Here is a 22945-nt window from a genome sequence, read left to right on the forward strand (position 1 = left end):
AAAATGTGTATATCTTTTGAAATCTTGAAGACATTGCATAGTTTCCTTACATCTGTTAGTTGCTGATGAAAAGCCTGATGTCAATCTCATTCTTGACTTTTTTCCCTCTTCTGAAACTTTTGTTATCAATGACATTCTGAAATTTCACTAAGATCTCTCTGGGTTGCGTTTTTCTTTTTATTTGTCCTGCCAAGTGCGTGGTAGGCTATTTCATATACATTTTAAAAATTTTATTGAGGTATAGTTGATTTACAATGTTGTGTTAATTTCTGCTGTACAGCAAAATGACTCAGTTATACATATATATTCTTTTTCATATTCTTTTCCATTATGGCTTATCACAGGATGTTTAATATAGTTCCCTGTGCTATAGAGTAGGACCTTGTTATTTATCCATTCTATATATACTAGTTTGCATCTGCTAATCCCAAACTCCCAATCCTTCCCTCCCCCACCTCTCCTCCCCTTTGGCAACCACACGACTGTTCTCTATGTCTGTGAGTCGGTTTCTGTTTCATAGATATGTTCACTTGTGGGGTATTTTAGATTCCACATATAAGTGATATCGTACGATATTTGTCTTTCTCTTTCTGACTTCACTAAGTATGATAATCTCTAGGTCCATCCATGTTGCCATTATTTCATTCTTTTTTTATGGCTGAGTGACATCCCACTGTCTATATATATGTCACATCTTCTTTATTCATCTGTCGATGGACGTTTAGGTTGTTTCCATGTCTTGGCTATTATAAATAGTGCCACTGTGAACATAAGAGTGCATGTATCTTTTTGAATTATAGTTTTGTCTGGGTATATGCCCAAGATTGGGATTGCTGGATCACATGGCAACTCTATTTTTAGTTTTTTGAGGAACCGCCATACGATTTTTCATAATGGCCGCACCAATTTACATTCCCTTGGTAGGCTATTTCAATTTGGGCTTTCATGTCTTTTGTCAGTTCTGAGAAATACTTAGTATCATTTCTGTGAGTATTGCTTCTGCTCAATTTTTTTCTGTTCCTTCTTTCTGGAACTCCTCTTAGATTAAGGTTGTAATTTCTGGATTTCTATTCTGTGTCTCTTTCTTTTCTTTTTTTTTTTTTTTTTTGAGGTACGCAGGCCTCTCACTGTTGTGGCCTTTCCTGTCGCGGAGCACAGGCTCTGGACGTGCAGGCTCAGAGGCCATGGCTCACGAGCCCAGCCGCTCTGCGGCATGTGGGATCCTCCCAGACCGGGGCACGAACCCGTGTCCCCTGCATCGGCAGGCAGACTCTCAACCACTGTGCCACCAGGGAAGCCCTATTCTGTGTTTCTTAATGTGTTTTTCATACGTTCACTTACCCCTTCCAGGAGAGTTCCTTGGCTTGCTCTTCCAGTTCACCAAATTGCTCTTTAACTGTGCCTGTTCTGCTATTCAGCTTCTCTATTGAGTTTTTAAACTTCATTTCAACAGTTAAAACTATTATTTCAGGGGCTTCCCTGGTGGCGCAGTGGTTAAGAATCCGCCTGCCGATGCAGGGGACACGGGTTCAATCCCTGGTCCAGGAAGATCCCACATGCTGCGGAGCAACTAAGCCCGTGCGCCACAACTACTGAGCCTGTGCTCTAGAGCCCGCGAGCCACAACTACTGAAGCCTGCGCACCTAGAGCCCGTGCTCTGCAACAAGAGAAGCCACCGCAATGAAGCCCACACACCACAATGAAGAGTAGTCCCCACTCCCCGCAGCTAGAGAAAGCCCACGCGCAGCAACAAAGACCCAACACAGCCAAAAATAAATAAATTTTTAAAAAGCCGAAACTATTATTCCAAATATTTCTAATTGAACCTTTTTGGTCAGTCTTGTCCTCATATTACCTTCCCTTATTTTTCTGAGCAGATTAAATACACTTATTTAAAATTCTGTGCTACATCCTGTATTAATTCCATTTCCTTTGAGGTCTCCATTATAGAGTCTGTTGTCTCTCTTTTTTGGTGTTGACCTTCTCCAACTGTTTGTATATTCTTATTTTTGTACTAATTTCTGTCACTGAAATTTCCTGTTACAACATCAGCTACATCTCTTTAAGAAGCCAGCTTGGAAGGCAAGGATGGAAACAACTATTGGCTTACTCTACTGGTACTGTTTTCAGATAGCAAGCCTTCGTGGCATGACTTTTCTCTTTCTCTCAGGTGTCACTAGCCCCTGAGAGCACTGCCCTTCTCTCTGAGCCAAGGCCCTCTCTGTGCTGTTTCTACTCAACTATACTTCTGACACTAAATGTGTGGGTTTTTATCCCCTAAATCAACCAATTCTCCAACTCTCCAGACACCAACTGGGTGTCCTACTACTCAATTCAATTCTGACACTAACTGTCTGGGGTTAGCACAGACCCACAGGTTAAGGGCCCAGTCCCCCAAGACTGTCTCTCCCCCACTTCAGACACCAGTTGCAAGTCCCAGGCTGCCACCTGTACTTCTGACCAGCTGGCTATAAATCAGGGTTCTCATACCCCCTCCTCAGGTTCAGTAATATGCTAGAATGACTCACAGAACTCAGGAACACTTTACTTATGTATACCAGATTATTGTAAAAGATATTATAAATGAAACAAATGAACAGCCAGATAAAGAGGTACAAGAACTCCAAAAGAGTTCCAAGTACAGGAGCTTCTGACAAGCTTCTGACTTTGTGGAGTTGGCGTGTGCCACCCTCCCAGCACATATATGCTTTCACCAACCTGGAAGCTCCCCCAAACGTTGTCACTTAGGGATTTTTATGGAGGTTTCATCATGAGGCATCATCAATTACTAACTCAATCTCCAGCCCCTCTCCCCTCCCCAGAGGTTAGAAGGTGGGGCTGAAAGTTCCAAGCTCCTAATCAAGGTTAGGTCTTCCTGGCAACCAGCCCCCATCTGAAGCTATCTAGGGGCCACCAGGAGCTGCCTTGTTATAACAAATAGGGCTCCTCTGTGTCCTATCACTCATGGAATTCCAAGGAATTTGGGAGCTCTGTGTCATGAAGTGCGAGCAAATACCAAATGTTGTAACAAAAGATGCTGCTATCACCCCTGTTAACTCAGGAAATGGCAAGAGTTTTAGGAACTCTATGCCAGGAACTGGGGACAAAGACCAAATATATATTTCTTTTTATATCACAATGTCTTACCCTCACAGACTGCTCTGTCATTGCCATCTGGCCTCAGCTGGTGGAGGAATAGAATGACTGACCTACCTGGCTGCCCTTGGCCTCCCTGTGGCCATGACAGAGCCTCTGCTGGCTTCTCGTCTCCCACTTGGCACTCGCCCTCACGCTCCCTGGACTGCATTTTATCTTTTCAATCAGATACTCTTTATCCATGAATTTCTCTCTGTAGTCCTCCTCTTGCTTGTTTTTTTTTTTTTTTGGCCATGCCACGTGGCTTGTGGGATCTCAGTTCCTTGACCAGACCAGGGGTTGAACCCATGCCCTTGGCATTGTAAATGCAGAGTCCTAACCACTGGACTGCCAGGGAATTCCCTCCTCTTGCTTTTCAATTAGGCTATATTTAAACTTCATTCTATCATTTCTTGGCATTTCATGGAAGGAACACATGCTCAGTCCAATACCTTGAGGTGGAATTATGTAAAAAACGATATATAAACTTCAAACCAGTAACCCACTTCTAGGAATTTATCCTAAGGAAGTAATTAAGAATAAAGCTTTAACCCCAAGGAATTTCATCATAGTAACATTTGATATGAAAAAGTGAAAACAGATATCCAATTAGAGGGGTTTAGTTAAATGTGACACATCCATACAATGACAGAGGAAGTATGTGAAAAATAATATGGCAGAGTATTTAAGGGTATAGAAAAATGTCATTGATGTATTATTAAGTAGAAATTTCAGGTTACAAAATTATTTTAAAGTCTCATTTTTGTAAAAAAAAAAAAAACGACACATGTTCTTATAGAAAATGGTAGCTCTGCATGGTGGGATTTCGGCTTGACTTTTTTTTCTTGTTTTTGGCTGTCTTTTTTTTCCACACTCTTGGAGATTGTTTTCAGTAACTGCTATGTGCAAGACTCTAGTCGCATCCTCTGCTTCCCTCCCCCAGGTGGGCTGGAAGATGGCATGTCCTCCAACAGTGTGCCCCGATCGACAGCCCCAAGTGGAATATCCAACCCAGAGAAGAAGATGAGCTGTGGGACCCAGTGCCCAAATCCCCAGGGCCTCAGCTCAGGCCCCTTGACCCAGAAACAGAATGGCCTCCGGACCACAGAGGTAGGTCGCAGCCACAGAACAGACTTGGGACCAGAGACAGGGGAAGAAGGTTGCTTCAGGGCAGAGCCAAGCTGAGACAGCACCCAGGGAAGGAGCAGTGACAGCTCACCTTGCCAAAGGAAATTCTCCACCCACCCGTGTGAAAATTGTTGCAAAGAAAATAGCAAGGCTCCCCCTCCCACCCCCTGCCTTGAGGGTTGCTGTGTTTTGTTGAATCAGCGGAAATGGGTCCTTGGTATTAGTGCTCTAAAGGAAGTGTGTGTTTGTTTAAATACAGCTTTGTTCAAGGACCTCCTTTGCTGTCGCAGCTCTCAGCATCTTGATAGTGAGGTCTGTACTGGCTACGGGAACTAGTCTCAGGCCAGGCAGTCAGCCATCGCAGGGGCTGGCAAGGAAGAAGACCAGCGTGGTGGGAGACAAGCCTGGTATTCTACCTCACACCCTCCAACCAGGTGGGCAGTGGGAGGGTCTGCAAGGGGAGTTCTTGTTGCAGAATGTGGTGACAGCATCACCCCACACTGTTGCTGTTGGAGATGAGGCAGGGCTGCGGAGTCCCTGTACCTACCTGGCATCCTGTCTGATTCTTTTCTCTCCTGCTGCCCCGACCGCTCCTTAGCAGACCAGCGCAGCCGTCTGCCATTCCTCCCTCATCTTCCCCATCCCCTCTAGCTCCCACCTTCAAAGTCCACTACTTACCCAATACTCCAAATCCATTTTTCCCCTCTCCCCTGTCAAAACTTACTGGTCCTGTCCCTCAGGCCAGCGCCGTCTGTTTTCTGAGGATCCAACTGGGTTATCTAACGATGGAATTCTTGCCCACATCAGTGAGTTCCCTTTCTAATCTTTGGTCAGAAAACCTGTTGCAAATCCAGTTAAGTAAGTAGCTTTGCAGGAATCACTCAGTCTCCCACAGTCTCAGGTTCTTTATCCACACAATGGAAATAGTACCAAGATGAGAGAACAGATGGGCCTGTTCTTTGTGAACTGAGAGGTGCTGTGAGAAAGGCAGTAAGGCACCCAGCACCACAGGCCAATTAAAGGAAACACTGATGGTGGCTCTTCAGACATGTAGAAGGTCATGGGTGGGGGGTAGATCTGAGGGCAGCAGTGGCCTTCCTGGTGTCCTGTATTGCCTGCTTTGTCTGTGTATAAGCTGGCCTTCTAGAGGCCCCAGCATCATCACCATCTCCCAAGGCAGTCTGGGCCCCACAGAACTATGCTCAGAAGCTTGGTCATTGCTCTAGGGCAGGCCCTGACTTTTGTACCCTAACCTCCTCCCCACACTGTGCCCTCACCTTTTGAGCCAAGATGTTCCATGAATGGGAGGAAGTGGCTTTGCCTGTCACATGCTTGCTTTCCAACCTCACTTCCGTCATCCATCACTTTCAAGTTGTGTTCTGCAATTTACAAAGTGCTTTTAGTTCTACTGGCTCATTGAATCCTCCCAAGAGCATGTAAAGTAAGCGTCATCCCATTTCAGAGACAAGGAAACTGAGATGCACTTGATTGATGACATGAATAGGTCATATAAGTGCTAGAGATGGGTGTTGGTAACTTTAAATTGAAACAGGTGACTATTAGAAAAGTGGAGCGTAGAGATCTTAAAGTACTTTTTTGTCAAAGAATAATGTATCAGTCAGCTAATGCCACAATAATGCTGCATGACAAAGCAAATCAACATTCAGTGGCTTAAAACAACCATCTTTTTCTCCTCACAATCGGCCACAATTTGAATGGCTAGGCCTGACTTCAGGCTCCAGGCTCCAGGTCTAGCTCAGTCTGTTCTGTGTATTTTATTCTGTGAATCAGGCTAAAAGAGCAGCAGCTCTCTGAGGTATATTATCATGGCTATGGCAGAAACCCAAGAGGGCAAACGCATTTCATGTCTCTGCTCACACCATACCATCTAACCTCCTATTGGCCAAACCCAACATCAGTAGGACAAGGCAGTGTACTCTGTCCCCCGTAGAGAGACAGCGAAGGATTAGGGGCAATAGTGCAATCTACCACATATAACATATATATAGAAAAATGTACAAGTCTGTCATAAGTGCAATGAATTTTAATAAGGTGACACACCCGTGTAACCATCTTCCATATGGAGACACAGAACAGTATCACTACTCCAAAAATCCCCTGTGTGCCCCTCACCACGGTGACTGGGATATGCCAGTCACTGTCCACACCCCAACAATATAACCACTGTTCTGACATCTAGCATCATAGACCACTTTTGTTTATTTTTGACTTTTATAGATGGCATCATACAGTATTTGCTCTTTTGTGTCCGGCTTCTTTTGTTCAACATTATGCTAGTGAGAATCATCTATGTTGTTGTGAGTTGCAAAAATTTCCTCATTTTCATTGCTATGTATATTTCATTAAATGAATATACCACAATTTAACCCTTCTACTTGAAGGACATTTGGGTTGTTTCCAGTTTGGGGCTATTGTGAACAATATAGCTGTTAACTTTCTTGTACCCTTAGGTGGACATTCACTTCTCTGGGGTATATAGATATACCCAGGAGTAGAATTCCTGGCTCATAGGATGGGGATATATTTGACTTTAATAGATACCGACACAGTTTTCCAAAGTGGTTATACCACTTTACATGCTGACCGGCAGCAGATAAGTTCCAGTTACGGACCATAAGAACTTAAGGCCAGTAAGTCGTGCTTAGTCCTGTCTTTCTTAGGCCCGTGAGAGCAGCCTTCTAGGTGCCGCCTGGGGTGCTGAGCACTTCCTTGTGTTATCTCACTTGATCCTCACAGTGACTCTACAGTGTGATATTGTTGTCTCCAGTTCACAGACAAGAATGGAGACTCAGGCGGCTCAGGAAAGCTCTCCGCACACCACACAGGCGTGCACTCTGGGAGCTTGCGTGGTAGTTAAAATGGGGCCGTGTGGAGCCAGCCCGCCTCGGACTCCAGCCACAGTGAAAACTGTGTCGCAGGGGAGTGAGGACCACGCACCTCACCAACACAGCACCAGGGGGCAGATGCCACACACTGATAAGCTGGTCACAAAACCAAATGTGAGATTTTGTTGTCACGATTCAGTGAACAATGCTGTGTTGTAAGTATTTCCAAAATAAGATCAGGGAGCAGATAGCTTCAGTTTTAAGCATTCAGACAATTGCTGAATCTTCCTGTCCTGAGACCTCACCAGCCACCAGGCATCCTGACTTCCTCAAAGGCAAAGGTTTCTATTTAAGGTGTCAGCTTACAAGACAAGTCAACCTCTGATTGAAGCTTCTGTCAGCAGAGCTATCTCGTACCAACACAGATCTCAGCTGCCTAGAATCTGCCTAAGGAAAATAATTTTCTTCCTATTCCGTCCAGGGCCTTTGACATACTGTCTCTTCCTAGCTTGTTTCATACTCCAGGCTAGAGGTTCCTGCGTTTTCTGTGCCTGGCTCAGGCAGTGTCTGGCTCACCTCTTCTGGTCCGCCTTTGCTCCCCCCAGGATGAACTATTAGCACCTCACCGCGTTCCCCTGGACGTTATCGGGCCACCGGCTGATGGTTCTTGGGCACTTTTTTAAAAGCTTTCCTTCTCCAGAAGAACCCGTTCATAAAGCATGCATCCTCATGCACGTGTCTACACAGTGTTCCCGTTCCGATTTTTTTTTTTTTGCTGTATGCGGGCCTCTCACCGTTGTGGCCTCTCCCGTTGCGGAGCACAGGCTCCGGACGCGCAGGCTCAGCGGCCATGGCTCACGGGCCCAGCCGGTCCGCGACATGTGGGATCCTCCCGGACCGGGTCACAAACCCGTGTCCCCTGCATCGGCAGGCAGACTCTCAACCACTGCGCCACCAGGGAAGCCCCCGTTCAGATTTATAGACCAAGTTTGTCCAGTCACTGGGCATGGAAGATTTCCTCATCAGGTCCTATAAGCACTCTTCGGATTCCTTCATCTAATGTTCGTCCACTGAGTGCCATCTGGGTGCCAGGCACTGTTCTGACGCCAAGGATCCAAGAGGGGAACAGGCACACATGCCCTTTGCTCTGAAGCAGTTGCCAATTTCTTTTTTCTTTTTTGATGTTCTAGAAAGGCACGATTTAATAAAATAGAGTCCTTGGTCTCAAGGAGTTCACAGTCTAGTAGAAGAGACATAGCAGTGAATACACTATTATAACACAGTGTGGTAAGTGCTATTATACAGGGGGTCATGTGATGCTGAGGGAACCCCCAGGAAGGGCACCTCTTGTGTGCTCAGTACAGCGCCTGGCACTTAGCAGGGGAGCAACAAAAGCCTGTCAAGGGATTGAATGAATAAACCCAACCTGGATGTCAGAGAAAGCTTTCTGGGGGAAGAGAAGCCGTATCTGAGAGCAGGAGAAGGAAGGGGGAGGGCTAGCCAGGTGAAAGTGGTGGACTAGGGTTGGGACGAAGGGGCACGTGATATAGCAGCGGAATGTGCCTTGAACTCTCCCAGGTTCTGGAACATGTGCCCAGCTCAGGATATTGTGCATAGTAGGTGCTCAGTGAAACCACGGGGACCCTGTAGGGTCTTCTATTCAGGCCTCTGTTGTGCAACTTCAGGAAGCAGCTTCTACCACTCCCTTGCACTGTGTGCACAGGGCAGTCACAGCCTGCAATGCAGGTGCTGCCTTTGGAGTTGAGCAATGTGGTGCTACTTCCTCGGAATCCAGATGTCTCTGTCTGTCCTTTTTGATGCTGTCTGTCATCTGCTTAGTGCTTAGTCTCCCTGTTTTCTGCAGTCTTCTCAGTACACACCCTTTGCTCCTGCAAAGCCAGCAGCTGCCCATTTTAATGGCGCTGAGCCTGGGGAGGCAGATAATACAGAATAAATGAAGACAGATTTGAAATGGTGCTGCGAAGGAAAGAGAAGGCCCCTGGAAGGGGAGAGCAACTACTCGATTTAACATAGATGTGGTCCACAGTTCAGAGCACTTTCCAAAGGGCCACGAGGGGCGGCTGGCTTTGCTGATGCCTGGGAGCAGCTGGGAGCAGCAGCGTTCGGAGCCCTTCTCCACTCTCTGTCTCATCAAACAAACCACATCTTCTTTCAATTCCCTCTGGCCCCTGTCTCATGCCCAGCGTTAATAGGTGCTAACTGGCAGAAAGATTGTGGCAAAAATGATGTCTCACAAATTGGAACTGTCTCAGTGGGGCGCTCTTTCTCTAGTAAACCTTGATTTGCTCCAGTCACTTGGGACCTTTCTGACTGTGCAGCATCTGATAAATCATCGACTGTCTCCTCCCCCGGCCTTCCCTGAGCTCAACAAACAAGCAAGGGGAAGCTCTGTAGCTGCTTGTTCTCTGCTGCTAATTAATTACTCAGGAACTCTGGGCTGCCTCCAGACATTTACTCTCCAACGTGAATGTGCCGTTTCTTCAGGCTTAGGACTCTTGTATTTCTCCTCCAGAGGTATAGCCTCAAGTATTCAGCTAAGGTAGAAAAGTGGATGGTGGATGTAGCTCGGGGCAGACGAAGCTCTGAGTCTGTGGCTGGCCTCCCAGTGAGCCTTCACGTCTTCAGAAGTTGCATCTCTTTTAGTTGCTTTATTATTCTTGGCAAAGTGGCCGGACCTTGCCAAAGAAATTAGCTGATGCCTGGACTGATTCTCAGCTAAGTAGCCTCATCCTTCTGCGCTTCCTGCCCACCCCTCCTCCGCCCCCCCTCCAGTGTCTGACTGTCAGCAAGGCTTGGTGCGGTCCAGGAAAGGTAGGTGAAGCCTCAGAGACGTGGATGTGACCAAAGAGGGAGGCCTAATCCAGAAAGGAGGATGGGACTAGCCCAGAATTTCTCCTGGTTGGTGGTAATACGAGATCCGTGAGGGGAGTTTGGAAAGTAAATATGAGTCTCTCCTAGAGAAACAAAAACATGACATTAAAAGGAGAGCGAAAAAAAGAAACCATTGAGGACAACCAGAGAGGGAAACCTCTTAGAAGGACACTTTGGTGCATATTCTAGTTTAAGCCTGGGAAAAGGAAGCAATGTAGCAGCATAGGGATGTGTGTGTGCGTGTGTGTGTGTGTGTGGTGGGGGGGGTGATTTCCACAATGCATCTATATATCAGCTGTTACCTTATGTAGACGAAGAATTGCAAAACTCAGTATTCACCTGAGGGTCTGCAGAAAAACCAATTCGATTAGAAGACTCTCAGGGCAGAGACCTTCTTCTTTGTATTCTTCCCTTGCCCCCTGAGCCTGCTCTAGGGGTATGTACCTAGTATGTACTCACTGATTGTTGCTTGAATGAGGTCGGCCTAGGACTTCATTAAGATTAGAAAAATTGGGACTTCCCTGGTGGTCCAGTGGTTAAGAATCCACCTGCGGGTTCGATCCCTGGTCAGGGAACTAAGATCCCACATGCCCCGGGGCAACTAAGCCCGCACGCCACAACTACTGAGCTCGCACCTCAACTAGAGTGCCTGAGTGCCACAAACTATTGAGCCCACGCACCCTGGAGCCCGGGCGCCACAACTAGAGAGAAGCCCGCGCGCTGCAGCGAAGAGTCCATGTGTCGCAGCGAAAGATCCTACAGGCCTCAACGAAGATTCCTGCGTGCCACAACTAAGACTGGACGCAGCCAAAAAAAAAGGATTAGAAAAATTTCCCACGGCTCCACTCCCCACTCACCCCCTTCCCACGTCCAGCCTCCCACCATCTTTAGTTCAACTCAGTACCTCTGTTGACGTTGGCCTCAAGCAAATTGCTTTAGCCTGAGTGACTTCAGTTGCCTCCTCGGGAAAAGTGAACACAGCTACATTCCTGGCCATGTCTCAGGGATGGTGCAAGGAACAATCAATCACGAGCATGATTGAAATCCTAGGAAAGTTCTAGAATGTTTAGGCAGGGCAATGCAGATTGATGACTGTTCTGTTGGAGCCCAACTGCTCTTCTAAAGCAGGTTCTACTGCCCTCCTAGTGTTTGATCTATCTGAGGTTTAAGTTGGAAAGCAACAACTCCCTTTGGCATCCGATACCTGATAAATAAAAACCCCTAGACTGAGTTAGCCTGAATTAGTACAAGTGGCTGCGGTCTGCACAGGATTTGCTTGAGGTATGGGGAGTTCTTGAGAGTTTTGCCTGAGACATAGTCTGATCCCTGCCTCTGGAGGCTAGCATCCTGGCCCTTGGTGGAGTTGCTAAGATCAAATGTTTCCTGAATGACCTCTCATTAATGCCAATAAAGCAGCAGCAAATAAATTCATGGAATTTGGGAACAGCTCGAAGTCTGTTATTGTGTGTCTCCTTTTTATGGGACTTGACTGAAAAGAAGAAAAATGTCTTGAGTTGCAGCTGACAAGGCTCAGGCTTTAATCTTCTAGGAAGGCAGAGAGGAAGGAACTCACGTTGTCAGAGTGTCTGCTGTGAGCCAGACGCCCTATATAGATGGCATCCTCTTTAACCCTCACAGCTCTGAGTGGTAAGTAGCATCATTCCCCAGCTGGGAAAGCCGGCTCAGGAAGGTTAAGTATTTGGCCAGCGTGGCAGAGGGAGTAGTGACTTGGCTGTGCTGGAGTTCAAACCCAGGTCTGTCTGCCTCTAAACCTCATGACCTTCCTTCTCATTTCCTGAAGCAAAATGGTGGAGAATGTAGTGTGAGCACTGGCAGTTGTGGGAGGCTGGGTGTGAGGCCCACAGCCCACGTCCAGCCTCCCACCATCTTTAGTTCAACTCACCACCTCTGTTGACATTGGCCTCAAGCAAATTGCTTTAGTCTGAGTGACTTCAGTTGCCTCCTCGGGAAAAGTGAACACAACTACATTCCTGGCCGTGTCTCAGGGATGGTGCAAGGAACAATCAATCACGAGCATGATTGAAATCCTAGGAAAGTTCTAGAATGTTTAGGCAGGGCAATGCAGACAGGTTCTGTTCCCCAGGATTTTTTTCTCTTTCTTTCTGAAGATGTATCTTCACACACATGTTCTTCATCAGATTATTTGTCAGAGGTCTGTTATGTGATGAGCACTAAGTTAGATGCTGAGGACACTGTGGTGAACGCAACAGACTGGGTCCCTCCCTCCTTGAAGTTTTAATCTGATGAAGATGTATAAATAAGTAAACAAGCAAATAAATATATAATCCAAAGTCTGGTTAAAGGCCAAGAAGAAAGTACAGAATACTGGGAGAGAGAATAAGGCGGCCCCGTACTGTGTCTGCTTAGAAAATCCCTGCAACACTCCCTAGGAAATGACTGGCCGTGATTACCTCTGGGGAAAACACAGCGTGGCCAGAGCATGGGAACAAGTGTTACTTCTCACTGTGCTTTTTCTCTACTCTTTGAATTTCTTTTACCATAATTATGTATCATTTCTATAATTAAAAAATACTAGTTATGCAGAAAATTGGTGTCTGATAAATCATGAACTCAGTAAGCCTTTTTTCTTCATTGTCTAAAAGGAACTGTGAAAAGGTTGGTGCAGCCCTGTGTTAGGTATATTTGTGCAGTCAAATGAAAGCAGAGAACATCGCTCTTTCCATTTGGGAGAAAATGAGAAAAGATGAGCTGACTTAGCTGCCCTCTTGGGTCCGGCCCTCCTTCCACGAGAATGAGCTGGGTCGTTGACTTCTAAACCCCAAGAGAAACACGTCCATCTGCCAGGAAGTTATCACAGTCAATCTGGTTACCTTTGAGAAATGGCAGCTAATAAATGACTTTTAATTAAAGAGGCAGTATCAAGAGGACTAAAATCTATGATTCTAAACCTGCGGAAGTTAAAATGAGGCAAGGGAAGAATAGAAAAGCTGTAAAACCAGGTGAGAAACAAGAGTGTGGCCCATTAACAAAAATCAATGGTGAGAAAACAAAACAAGAATTTTAGAAGTGAAATTAGCAGACAGCTGCAAAAAGAAAAGGTACCAGATAGGCTTCTCTCAGCATTGAGTTGGGAAGTATAAGATTTTTTTTTAAGCCAGTAATTGCAATAGGGACACGTTTTCTCTTCCTGTCATTGAATAAAGAGGGTTGGCTGTTAAATTAAAAGGTTTGGCTGGCTAAAAACCACATCAGAGGGGAAAATATCTATGTCATACAAAATGTCGTAGTCCCAGAGGTACAAATGGTGTAATTGTTCCGCGTATCTATATAGCTCTTTTCTCAGAGGAGGGCAAAGCAACTTCTTTCTTGGAACTTCTAGAGAAACTATCTGGCATCGTGGTTCTCTTTCTCATTCATCTTTGTCCCTCTCATTTGGGCTTCAAATCTGAGGTTTCCAAGCTGTGACTAGATTTCAGCAACTACCAACCTCCTAGATAATCATACTGCTTTAAAAAGGGTGGGCGCCTCTCTGAGGTCTCAGACTCGGAAGTTTCTCTTCTATAAAACACTTTCAAGTCAGTGCATTGTTGTTCTGATTGTTTAATTTGCCAAATAAATACAGTGTAATTATTTGAAAGTGGATTTGTTTATGGCTTGGAACCTTCTGTGCCCATCATTAGAATACAGAACTCCAGTTTGTTCTTTATCCAAATGTGGATCTTGTAGAGTTATTACTATTATTGGTATTTAGAAGTAGTCGTAGCAATAGTCATGGTTTCAGTAGAACAAGAAAGTTTTTGATTTAAATTTGGTATGTTTGACTGACATTATTTTGCGAACAGAATTAATGTCAAAAGCTATATAATTGGGGCAACTAACTGTCCTGGTTTGCAGGGGCCTGAGGTGGTTCCTGGAATGTGGGACTTCCCGTTTGAAAACGGGACAGTCTTGGGCAAGCCAGAAGAAGTTGATCACCCTGTTAATGCTAAGTGACATGCTTAATTCTCTCCCCCCCGCAAAAACAAACAAACAAAAAACCCACTAAGAAGTAGGCATTATCCCCGCTTTTGGATAAGGAAACTGAGATTCAGAGGTTAAAGCAATGTCTCATGCAGCTAACTAATGGCAAAGCCTCGTGCCAAATCCGGGTCTGCCTGGCCCCGAAGCTTGTCCTCTGAACATCTCCATTGTCAGGCTTTTGCTACACAGATTTAAGAGATTGCCCCACTATACTTGAGATGCAAACCATACATATTCTGTGGCTGTTCTGGGAATGACTATTTTGTAGCCTCTGATTCTTAAACAGGCTGAAAAATTAAGAATCATCCAACTATTGAATGTTTGCTTGAATTCTTAAGCTTATGAAGGCAGACTGAACCTTAGAGCAGAGCACTTTCTGTGTAGAATCTTTAATAACTTTTTGTGAAATCTTGCCAATAACTCTAAAGAAAAGCAGTTATGCAGTTCAGAAAGTTTACATTTCCATTCTGGAAAGCTCTCTTACTGCCCACTGGTTTGAGGGGAATGCTGCCCTCAACTTGGCTCATTTCAAATAAGGCCTCTGTGTCTCTATTCCATGTCCCAGTCCTCGAAGCTTTTATGCAATAACACCCGAAATGGAAATCAGGTGGAATTAGCCTCATAATTGCCACCATTTTCTTTCGGAAACAAAATTGGTTGTGGGACTTTGTGAGTTCTCTGCTTTTAGGAGGAAATAAACCCATAAAAGTCACTGCTAGGCCCTAGTGCCGGTTCAGGCCTGGAGGAGCTGAGCGTTAAGACTAAGTCCTTAGACAGCATTGACTTCTGATTTTTTTTTTTTTTTTCAGTAACCGGGCCTCTCGCTGTTGTGGCCTCTCCCGTTGCGGAGCACAGCCTCCGGACACGCAGGCTCAGCGACCATGGCTCACAGGCCCAGCCGCTCCACGGCATGTGGGATCTTCCCAGACCAAGGCACGAACCCATGTCCCCTGCATCGGCAGGCGGACTCTCAACCACTGCGCCACCAGGGAAGCCCTGGTTTTGTTTTTAGTGGCTTCACTACCTTCCATCTGGTCATCTTTAATATTTAATATTTTGTCCCTTTTTCTAGCCAATCAGCTATATTAAGTCAAATACTAGAAACTGTATTTCCCTAAATCTTTTTGCACCTAGAAAAGGGCTTCTGCCTCAAATGTAATGATACAGATAATAACTAATGTCCTTTGATATGCAAAGCCAACTTTATACCTAATTGTGCATCATGGGCTGCTCAGGACTATATGTCATTTTCTAAAATGGACTTAAAACAAATGGGATAAGTATGTGTGGTAGGGTGATAAGTGGAGGAAAATATGGAATTAAATTTTAGAGAAACTGGAATTAAAGAAATATCGCTGTTTCTGCTGTTCAGTAGAAAAGATTTTATAGAGGAGGTGGGCTTTCGGAAGCAATGGAATGTAAAATTTTTGAGAGATTTGGTGTTCCAGACATGGTATGTGGATTGGGAAACAGGATAGTTTAAAACAATAGGCCTTGTGTGTTTTCGCTGGAAGGCAGAGGCAGATTTACCATGAAGCTAATGACACTCAAGCCTCAGAGCTCCATTTAATTTTACATTTGAAATCTGACCTTCTCTTAAAAAGAGTCCCTAGGGCTTCCCTGGTGGCGCAGTGGTTGAGAGTCCGCCTGCCGATGCAGGGGACACGGGTTCGTGCCCCGGTCCGGGAAGATCCCGCATGCTGCGGAGCGGCTGGGCCCGTGAGCCATGGCCGCTGAGCCTGCGCGTCCGGAGCCTGTGCTCCGCAACGGGAGAGGCCACAACAGTGAGAGGCCCGCGTACCGCAAAAAAAAAAAAGAAATGCATGGTGTTTATTCGTTCATTCATCCATTTATTCAACCAAAGTTAAATGGAGGGCCTCTTGGGTCTCAGACTGTGCTAGGCACTGGGAACTTGAAGAGGAAAGCAATGAAATCCTATCTCATGAAATCAATGGATAAGGCTAAAGTTGCATATAGTCAAAATGATCCTTAAACATCCCTCAAATGACCCATAGAGTATTATCTTAGGTCAGGGTCCCTGGAAGCAGAGCCTGAGATGAGGATTCTTGTGCAAGTAAGTGAGTGAAAGCATAGTCTCAGGTGAAAGAAACCCTTAAGGTAGTGGGAAACAGGGTAGGGCAGAGTTCAGCAAATATGTGAGCTCAACTGAACAGCTGTAGTGTAGCCTCAGCCTGATCCCAAAGGGAACTCCAGAGCACGAATGGCATCATAGATTTATACCCCCTTGAGGCCAAAGGACCCGCTTTTATATTCCCAATAGTCAGGCATTGGCTTTAGGCTGTCTCTGGAAATTAGGGTATAACCTCTTTGGTATTTCTGGGTGAGGTGACTCTGATCAGATGAGGGCAAGTCTCAAAAGAAGGGTGCAGGTCGCCGCCGCTGCCACCAGAGAGGAGCATGTCTGCAACTCGAGCCAAGAAAGTGAAGATGGCCACCAAATCATGCCCCGAGTGCGACCAACAGGTTCCTGTTGCATGTAAATCATGTCCCTGTGGTTACATATTTATTAGCAGAAAACTTTTAAATGCAAAACACCCAGAAAAATCACCATCTTCTACAGAAAACAAGCATGAGGCCAAGAGGAGGCGAACAGAGAGAGTTAGGCGAGAGAAGATAAATTCTACAGTAAATAAGGATTTAGAAAACAGAAAGAGGTCTCGAAGTAACAGCCATTCAGATCATATCAGACGAGGAAGAGGAAGACCTAAAAGTGCATCTGCCAAAAAACATGAGGAAGAAAGAGAGAAACAGGAAAAGGAAATTGACATCTATGCTAACCTCTCTGATGAGAAGGCTTTCGTGTTTTCAGTCGCCTTGGCAGAAATAAATAGAAAAATTATTAATCAAAGACTTATTCTCTGATATTTGTCTGCAAAGTGTGTTGCAACTTTCTTCAGGATTACATCAGCAAATTCTCAAACAGTTATGAACTCCCAGGAGCATTCTGACTGCATCAATAAGGGCCATTGATTGTTTTTTTTTCTTTATCATTTAGCCTGTGGCACACTTTGGGAGCAAAGCTGCAGGCTTGGACTGTTCTGGGATTTCCTTGTTTACCAAGGAGTATTGTCAGTGTTTTGTGTTTGGGATATAGTGTATTAACCCCCACCCCCCACTGAAAAAAAGAAAAAAGGCTGGATGGCTTTTACAAGATTAAGGGGTAGGGTTGGGAGTGGAAGTGAGGAAACTAGAGAAATAAAATGATAGTTTGCAGGTTTGCCACCAGAGATGCAATATTTTAAATACTTTGAGAAAGAGTGACTTTTAAAAATATATATTTCAGATTTTCAGCACTAACATTGCATATTTGCAGTTCATTTAGTAAATTGGCAATTGATATTTTATTGAATGGGGAATTAATAATATAGACTGTAAATTTTGTCTTAAATTGATTTTTTTCTTGGCCTTTATTTTTATAACTTAAGGTATGAGTTATATTTTAGAAGCTACTTTCTAGTTTGGAAGTTTGGGTGCTATATGAAGAAAAACATTTAAGGATATATCATACTTCAGATATTAAACACCTTGTTTTCTTGAATGTAATTTATTTATTAATTAAAAAAAATACTTTTTTGCTCTCAAGATGGTGCCTGTTAACCTAAACATAAAATATATTTATTACATGCAAAATATTTCTTAGATAGCCACTTTGAAGCAGTAATGTTCTTTCTGAATGGATGTTCATTTATACATCCTGAAAATTATTTAAATTGTTACTTAACCTCACTCTGGAGGAAAAAAATAAACCTTAATATTGAAACTAATAGAAAAAAAAAAAAAAAAGAAGGGTGCAGCTCTGAGGGATTAGCGGCCAACACAAAGCAGCTGAGGGTTGGATGCACCAGCCAAGTAAACGGAATCTCAAAGGGGCATCAGCAGCGGCTACTACACAGGATACATGTGCCCTGTTAAAAACCTGCATATCATTTGCTAATAAATACAACAGCGCAATTTATTTTTCTCCAGTGGTGTGATAGACCACCATTTCTTGGGATGCACTGCAGATGAAGTATGGATACTTGGCTTATGTGCAGGGACCATGTTGTATGAAAAATCTGCATCTATCAGCACTAGACTCATATCCAGAATGGGGAGATGCTCACACTGTGGGAGATGCTCCCACAGATCTGAGACTGACTGCTTTCCAGGAAGCTGACTATGAGATGTCATTATATGAGATGTTCTTTGGGAAGTGCCCTGTCAACACTGCGGGAGGGAGGGCCGGAAGCAGGAGCGGGCAGAGGGAGAAGTGGAGCCACAATGCAGGACTGCCCACAGCCGCGGCTGACCCCACCCCACGGGAAGCTCTGAAGCTAAATGGCAGGTCAGAGCTGTCCTGCTTTGGGTCAGATGGCCAGGCGTTTATACCCCTGCACTGGGCCACCTAGGAAGGGAAGGCCCTGGGTGAGGGGTTTTTCTGCAGCTGAGGCTGCCCTGAAGGGACAGCTGGAGGCTATTTGCCTGCTGCACTCCCTGCAGCTGGGCAGAGGGCCTTCCTGGAGTGGGGTTGGGGGCACACATCTCTGTCCATCCCCGACGGAGACAACTCGTGAGGCCAGTCTCGGGCTCACTCCGAGCACATATCGCTGAATGGAACGGGCACAGGATGACCCCCCAGTGGTCCAGCTGTCTTCTCTTGAGGGGGAATGGGAGGATTGGCACAAATGCTTGAAGAACCTGCAATTTAATCAATACTTTAGTATTTAATATAGATTCTGGACTCTCCTCACTTATAAGTGGATAATCTACAGATTTAGAGAACAAACTAGCGGTTACCAGTGGGGAGAGGTAAGGAGGGAGGGGCAATATAAGGTTGGGGGAAAAAAGGGTTATTATGGGATTACATGAAATCATGTATGTGAAACTTCTGAAAATTGCAAGGCACCATGGAATTTAAAGAATCTTTCATTCAATAAAAAAATTGAAATAAGAAATGGATAATATATCCTACTTTTTACTTATTATACTTGTCAAGTCTTTTTTTCCCCTCATTTTTAGTTAATGACAGGCATTGTGCTAAGTACCTTACATTCATTACCTTAGGTAATCCTTATAATAACATGATGCGTTAGGTACTATTATTATCCTCCATCTTATGGATGAGGAAACTCATCTAAGGGTTAGAGAGGTTAGAAAAAACTTGCCCACGGTGAAATTATATAGTCAGTGTTCAAACCAAAGTCTGTCTGACTCCAAAGCTCAAACCCTTAGCTGCTCTACCAAAGCCAGCTGTGAAACCTCTCACATTGCCCTTTTTTTTAATAGATTTTTATTGGAGTATAACTGCTTCACAATACTGTGTTAGTTTCTGTTGCACAACAAAGCAAACCAACCGTATGCATACACATGTCCCCATATCCCCTCCCTCTTGAGCCTCCCTCCCACCCTCCCTCTCCCACTCCTCTAGGTGGTCACAAAGCACCAAGCTGATCTCCCTGTGCTATGCTGCTACTTCCCACTAGCTATCTATTTTACATTCCATAGTGTATATATGTCGATGCTACTCTCACTTCACCCCAGCTTCGCCCTCCCACCCCATGTCCTCAAGTCCATTTTCTATGTCTACCTCTTTATTCCTGATAAAGAAGATGTGGCACATATATACAATAGAATATTACTCAGCCATAAAAAGAAACGAAATTGAGTTATTTGTAGTGAGGTGGATGGACCTAGAGTCTGTCATACAGAGTTAAGTACGTCAGAAAGAGAAAAACAAATACCGTATGCTGACTCATATATATGGAATCACATTGCCCTTTGATGGACCTTTGCCAATTCATTCATCCATTCATTCAACGGTGCTTTACCGAGCATTTCTATGCCAAGCTCTGCTCTAGGTTGGTATTAGAGATTCAACAGAGCAGCCTATGAAAAGGAGTATATGTGCATGTGTCCTTGTGGGTCATTCTTCCTGCATCTGTGTGTGTGTGTGTGTGTGTGTGTGTAACAACTTCAAGAGATTTATGCAAATGTCAGGACCTTTGGATATTTCCTAGTAACTCAATTCACTGTGTTTAAACTTTTTAACAGGCTAAAAGAGACACTAAGCGGACGTCTGGAAAAGAAGTCACCAGTAACGTCGCAGACAGCATCCGACAGGTGGACAGAAGTCGAAGAATCACAAAGAACTGCGTCAACTAGCAGAGTGTTCAGCCAGTTGAAGGGCAGAGGGACTTCTCTGGTGCCCTTCACATCCTGGACCCCATCACGGAACCTTGAAGACGTGGGTAGCCCTTGCCGTGTGGGAACGCTGCTGAGTGCCTCGGGAGACTGTCTTAGCCTGTTGGGACGTTCTCAGCCTCCTATTTATCTCGTAAATGCATTGGCAGAGTACTCCCACAGGGTAATAAACTGCAAATGTATGTTCAGTTTGCCCCTTGCAACTGCTGCAGTGTGGTCTGATGGAAAAGTGGCGAGCAAAAGCACAGGCCAGTTTAGGAAACAGAAAAGTAGAAGGGGTAGGTTCCTGGCTGAAAGAGGCACAGTCGGTTCTGAGCTCTCCTGGCCATGGTCGTGCGCACTGTTTCAGGCAAGCTTATTCTTTCATTCTTCCTTTTTGAAATACCACCATCTCAAAACTTACTGTGTTCACTTAAACGTTGGCTTTCACCCAACTCTAAACCCACATGTATGAGGAATCAAGAAACAGGAAAACTCTCTGTTACCCTTGTTTCCTTAGCTCAGGATGAGGTGGATTCAGATCCAATTTTACACAAACTAACCCCACCAACACCCATGGTATGTCCCAGGGAGGGCCTCTGTGATACAGTCACACCCATTTCTCTCTCATCTGCTTTCAGCATCCTTCCGGGCCAGGGTCCACGTCAGCCTCTGAACCATAGTATCATGGTAGTGGTCACCTCGGAGCCCTCAGGGTTCAGCAGACATTGCATTTTTCCAGCTTTCCACTTCCCTTTGCTTGTGTTCTTGAGTGTTTTTTCTCTCCAATAAGGCCATTTGCAGTTGTTAATCAAAGACCAGGCTCACAAGAGGGAGAAAATCTGGAAGATGTTGGCTTCCCTTTGGCCTCTCTGCACAGCCTGGGACTGTGTCATTTGGTATCTGCAAAGGAATTGCTTTAAGATGTCAGTAACTAGTTGGTGTGCGTTCACATGGACATTAGATCCACATGCACTGTGTTAGAAATCTGTAGCTGAGGCAGTAAAAAAAACAAAATTGGTAGGAATAAAATTTTCTAGCATTTCTTTAAACATGTTAAGGTGGAAGTATTTTCCTCCGAAGTAATGTAGCATGATTTTTAAAGGACTGTCAACATGCCTGGAATTAGGAAAGGTAGGACTAAAGTTGTACCGAATGATACCAATAAACTCCATGTTTAGCAGAAATAGGTAGTCTGATGGTGTGTATTTATCTATCATAGTCCAGAGAAGGTTAAAAATTCAGATACTTGGCCTCTTTACCTGCCAACTCTGTTATTCCTCACACACAAGTGGGCAATGTCCGTCCCTTCCTTCCTTCCTTCCTTCCTTCCTTCCTTCCTTCCTTCCATGGATTGTATATTTATTCAGTAAACATTAAATGCCAACCCTGTGTCAGGCACCGTGCAGATGCTGAGAGATCTGGAGTCTGGCCAGTCACGGTTGTATATCCTGAATTTGACAGTGAACTTAATCACTAGGGGCCTGGCTGGGGTAGGGGTAGGTAGACGCTGGGGTATAGTGTATGGTGTGAATTGCTCTGCAGTGTAATCTTAATTTTACAGCCAGCATAGGTTTCTGTCCTAAACTCCAGATATGGGCATTCTCCTAATCACTGTCCAGGCCTTTACTGTGCACAAAACTACACTGTCCCAAACCTTTGTCATTTTGTGATTCTTTGAGAAAGGGCTTTTAGGGAGCTTCATGTTCCGAAACTTCTAAATATAATAATAAAGCAAAAAGCAAAACCTGTGACTTCCATGACCCCTCTGGTATGATTCAGCAGGAGCCACCCACTGCCAAAGTTTGGCATTGATCCTGCAAGTTCAAGGGCTTGCTGTCCCAGGGCACCTGCACTGTGTTTTTGTGCAGTGTTTCTTCACCAGTCACTAGCTAACCTCGTTCCTCTTTGCAACTTTGTTTTTGCATCACTTAACTGCAGCTCCTTGTTTGGAATTTATCAACTTGAGAGGGTGTCTCTGTCTTACATAGAAACAGTTTCTCACTTCTGGAGGAGAGGAGAATGAAGGGCATACATGATCTTCCCCTCTCCAGAACAATCTGGATTTCACCAAGACCAGAAGTTAAACCATGTTACTGGAAATTCATCTGGCAACTTCTTCATGTGTGTATGATACAGGAACTGATTCTTACCGTCCTATTAGCATAACACTTTCTATTGCAAAGTTTGTGTCAGTAAAGTCATCCATTTCAAACACATGGACAGTTACAGAGAATCTTTACTGGAATGTTAAATGTGTGTGTAGAGCTGGTTAGATTTTTTGCTTCTTTCAAACAAAGGGCTTTTAAGTTAAGTGATACCTGTGAATCCTCCAAAAAGCCTTGTGAAATAGGTAAGGGGAACACAATTAGCCCCCATTTACAGTTTAAAAAGTATGTATGGTCCACGCATCCAGTAAGGGCGGAGGAGGGATTCAAGTGAGGGAAGTTTGCTGGCACATCCAGTGCTTTTTCTACTGTACAATATGAGGCCTTTCCCAGCAGGAAGGTCTGGCGTGGCTGGGAGATTCATTTGGAGGGGAATTGCCACGGAGGTGAGATTAAGCTGGGCACAAATCTAAGAGGGTGACAACAGTGACAAGAGAGGGCTGGTGAGCTCCTGGGGCATTTGGGTTTGGCCAGGCTCCCTTCTCCCTCCAGAGAGGGTGACCCTGACCTGGTGTGAGAGGCATCTTCGGTGAAGGTCAGAAAGAGGAGAGACATTAGGATTCAGAGGAGATTGAAATTGACCCCCTCAGAAGA

General features: G+C 44.8%; 2 protein-coding genes across 2 annotated transcripts in view; both read left to right on the top strand.

The window, feature by feature from the left end:
- The window catches only part of BAALC (BAALC binder of MAP3K1 and KLF4), a 90382-nt gene extending 68948 nt beyond the window's left edge, over positions 1 to 21434 (top strand). The window contains exons 2-3 of the mRNA XM_027131574.1: positions 4079 to 4245; positions 20055 to 21434. Of these exons, the coding sequence (XP_026987375.1) occupies positions 4079 to 4245; positions 20055 to 20165 (278 nt within the window). The 3' untranslated portion in view covers positions 20166 to 21434. The remainder of the gene's footprint in view (positions 1 to 4078; positions 4246 to 20054) is intronic.
- On the top strand, positions 16400 to 17790 carry LOC113633406 (UPF0547 protein C16orf87 homolog). The gene has a single exon (XM_027131573.1). It carries the CDS (start codon positions 16422 to 16424, stop codon positions 16884 to 16886), a length of 465 nt encoding a protein of 154 aa, XP_026987374.1. The 5' UTR covers positions 16400 to 16421; the 3' UTR covers positions 16887 to 17790.
- Positions 21435 to 22945: the final 1511 nt, after the last annotated feature.

Source organism: Aethalodelphis obliquidens, unplaced genomic scaffold (assembly GCF_003676395.1).
Source record: "Aethalodelphis obliquidens isolate GAN/ISIS:26980383/991018 unplaced genomic scaffold, ASM367639v1 scaffold39, whole genome shotgun sequence".
Taxonomy (NCBI): domain Eukaryota; kingdom Metazoa; phylum Chordata; class Mammalia; order Artiodactyla; family Delphinidae; genus Aethalodelphis; species Aethalodelphis obliquidens.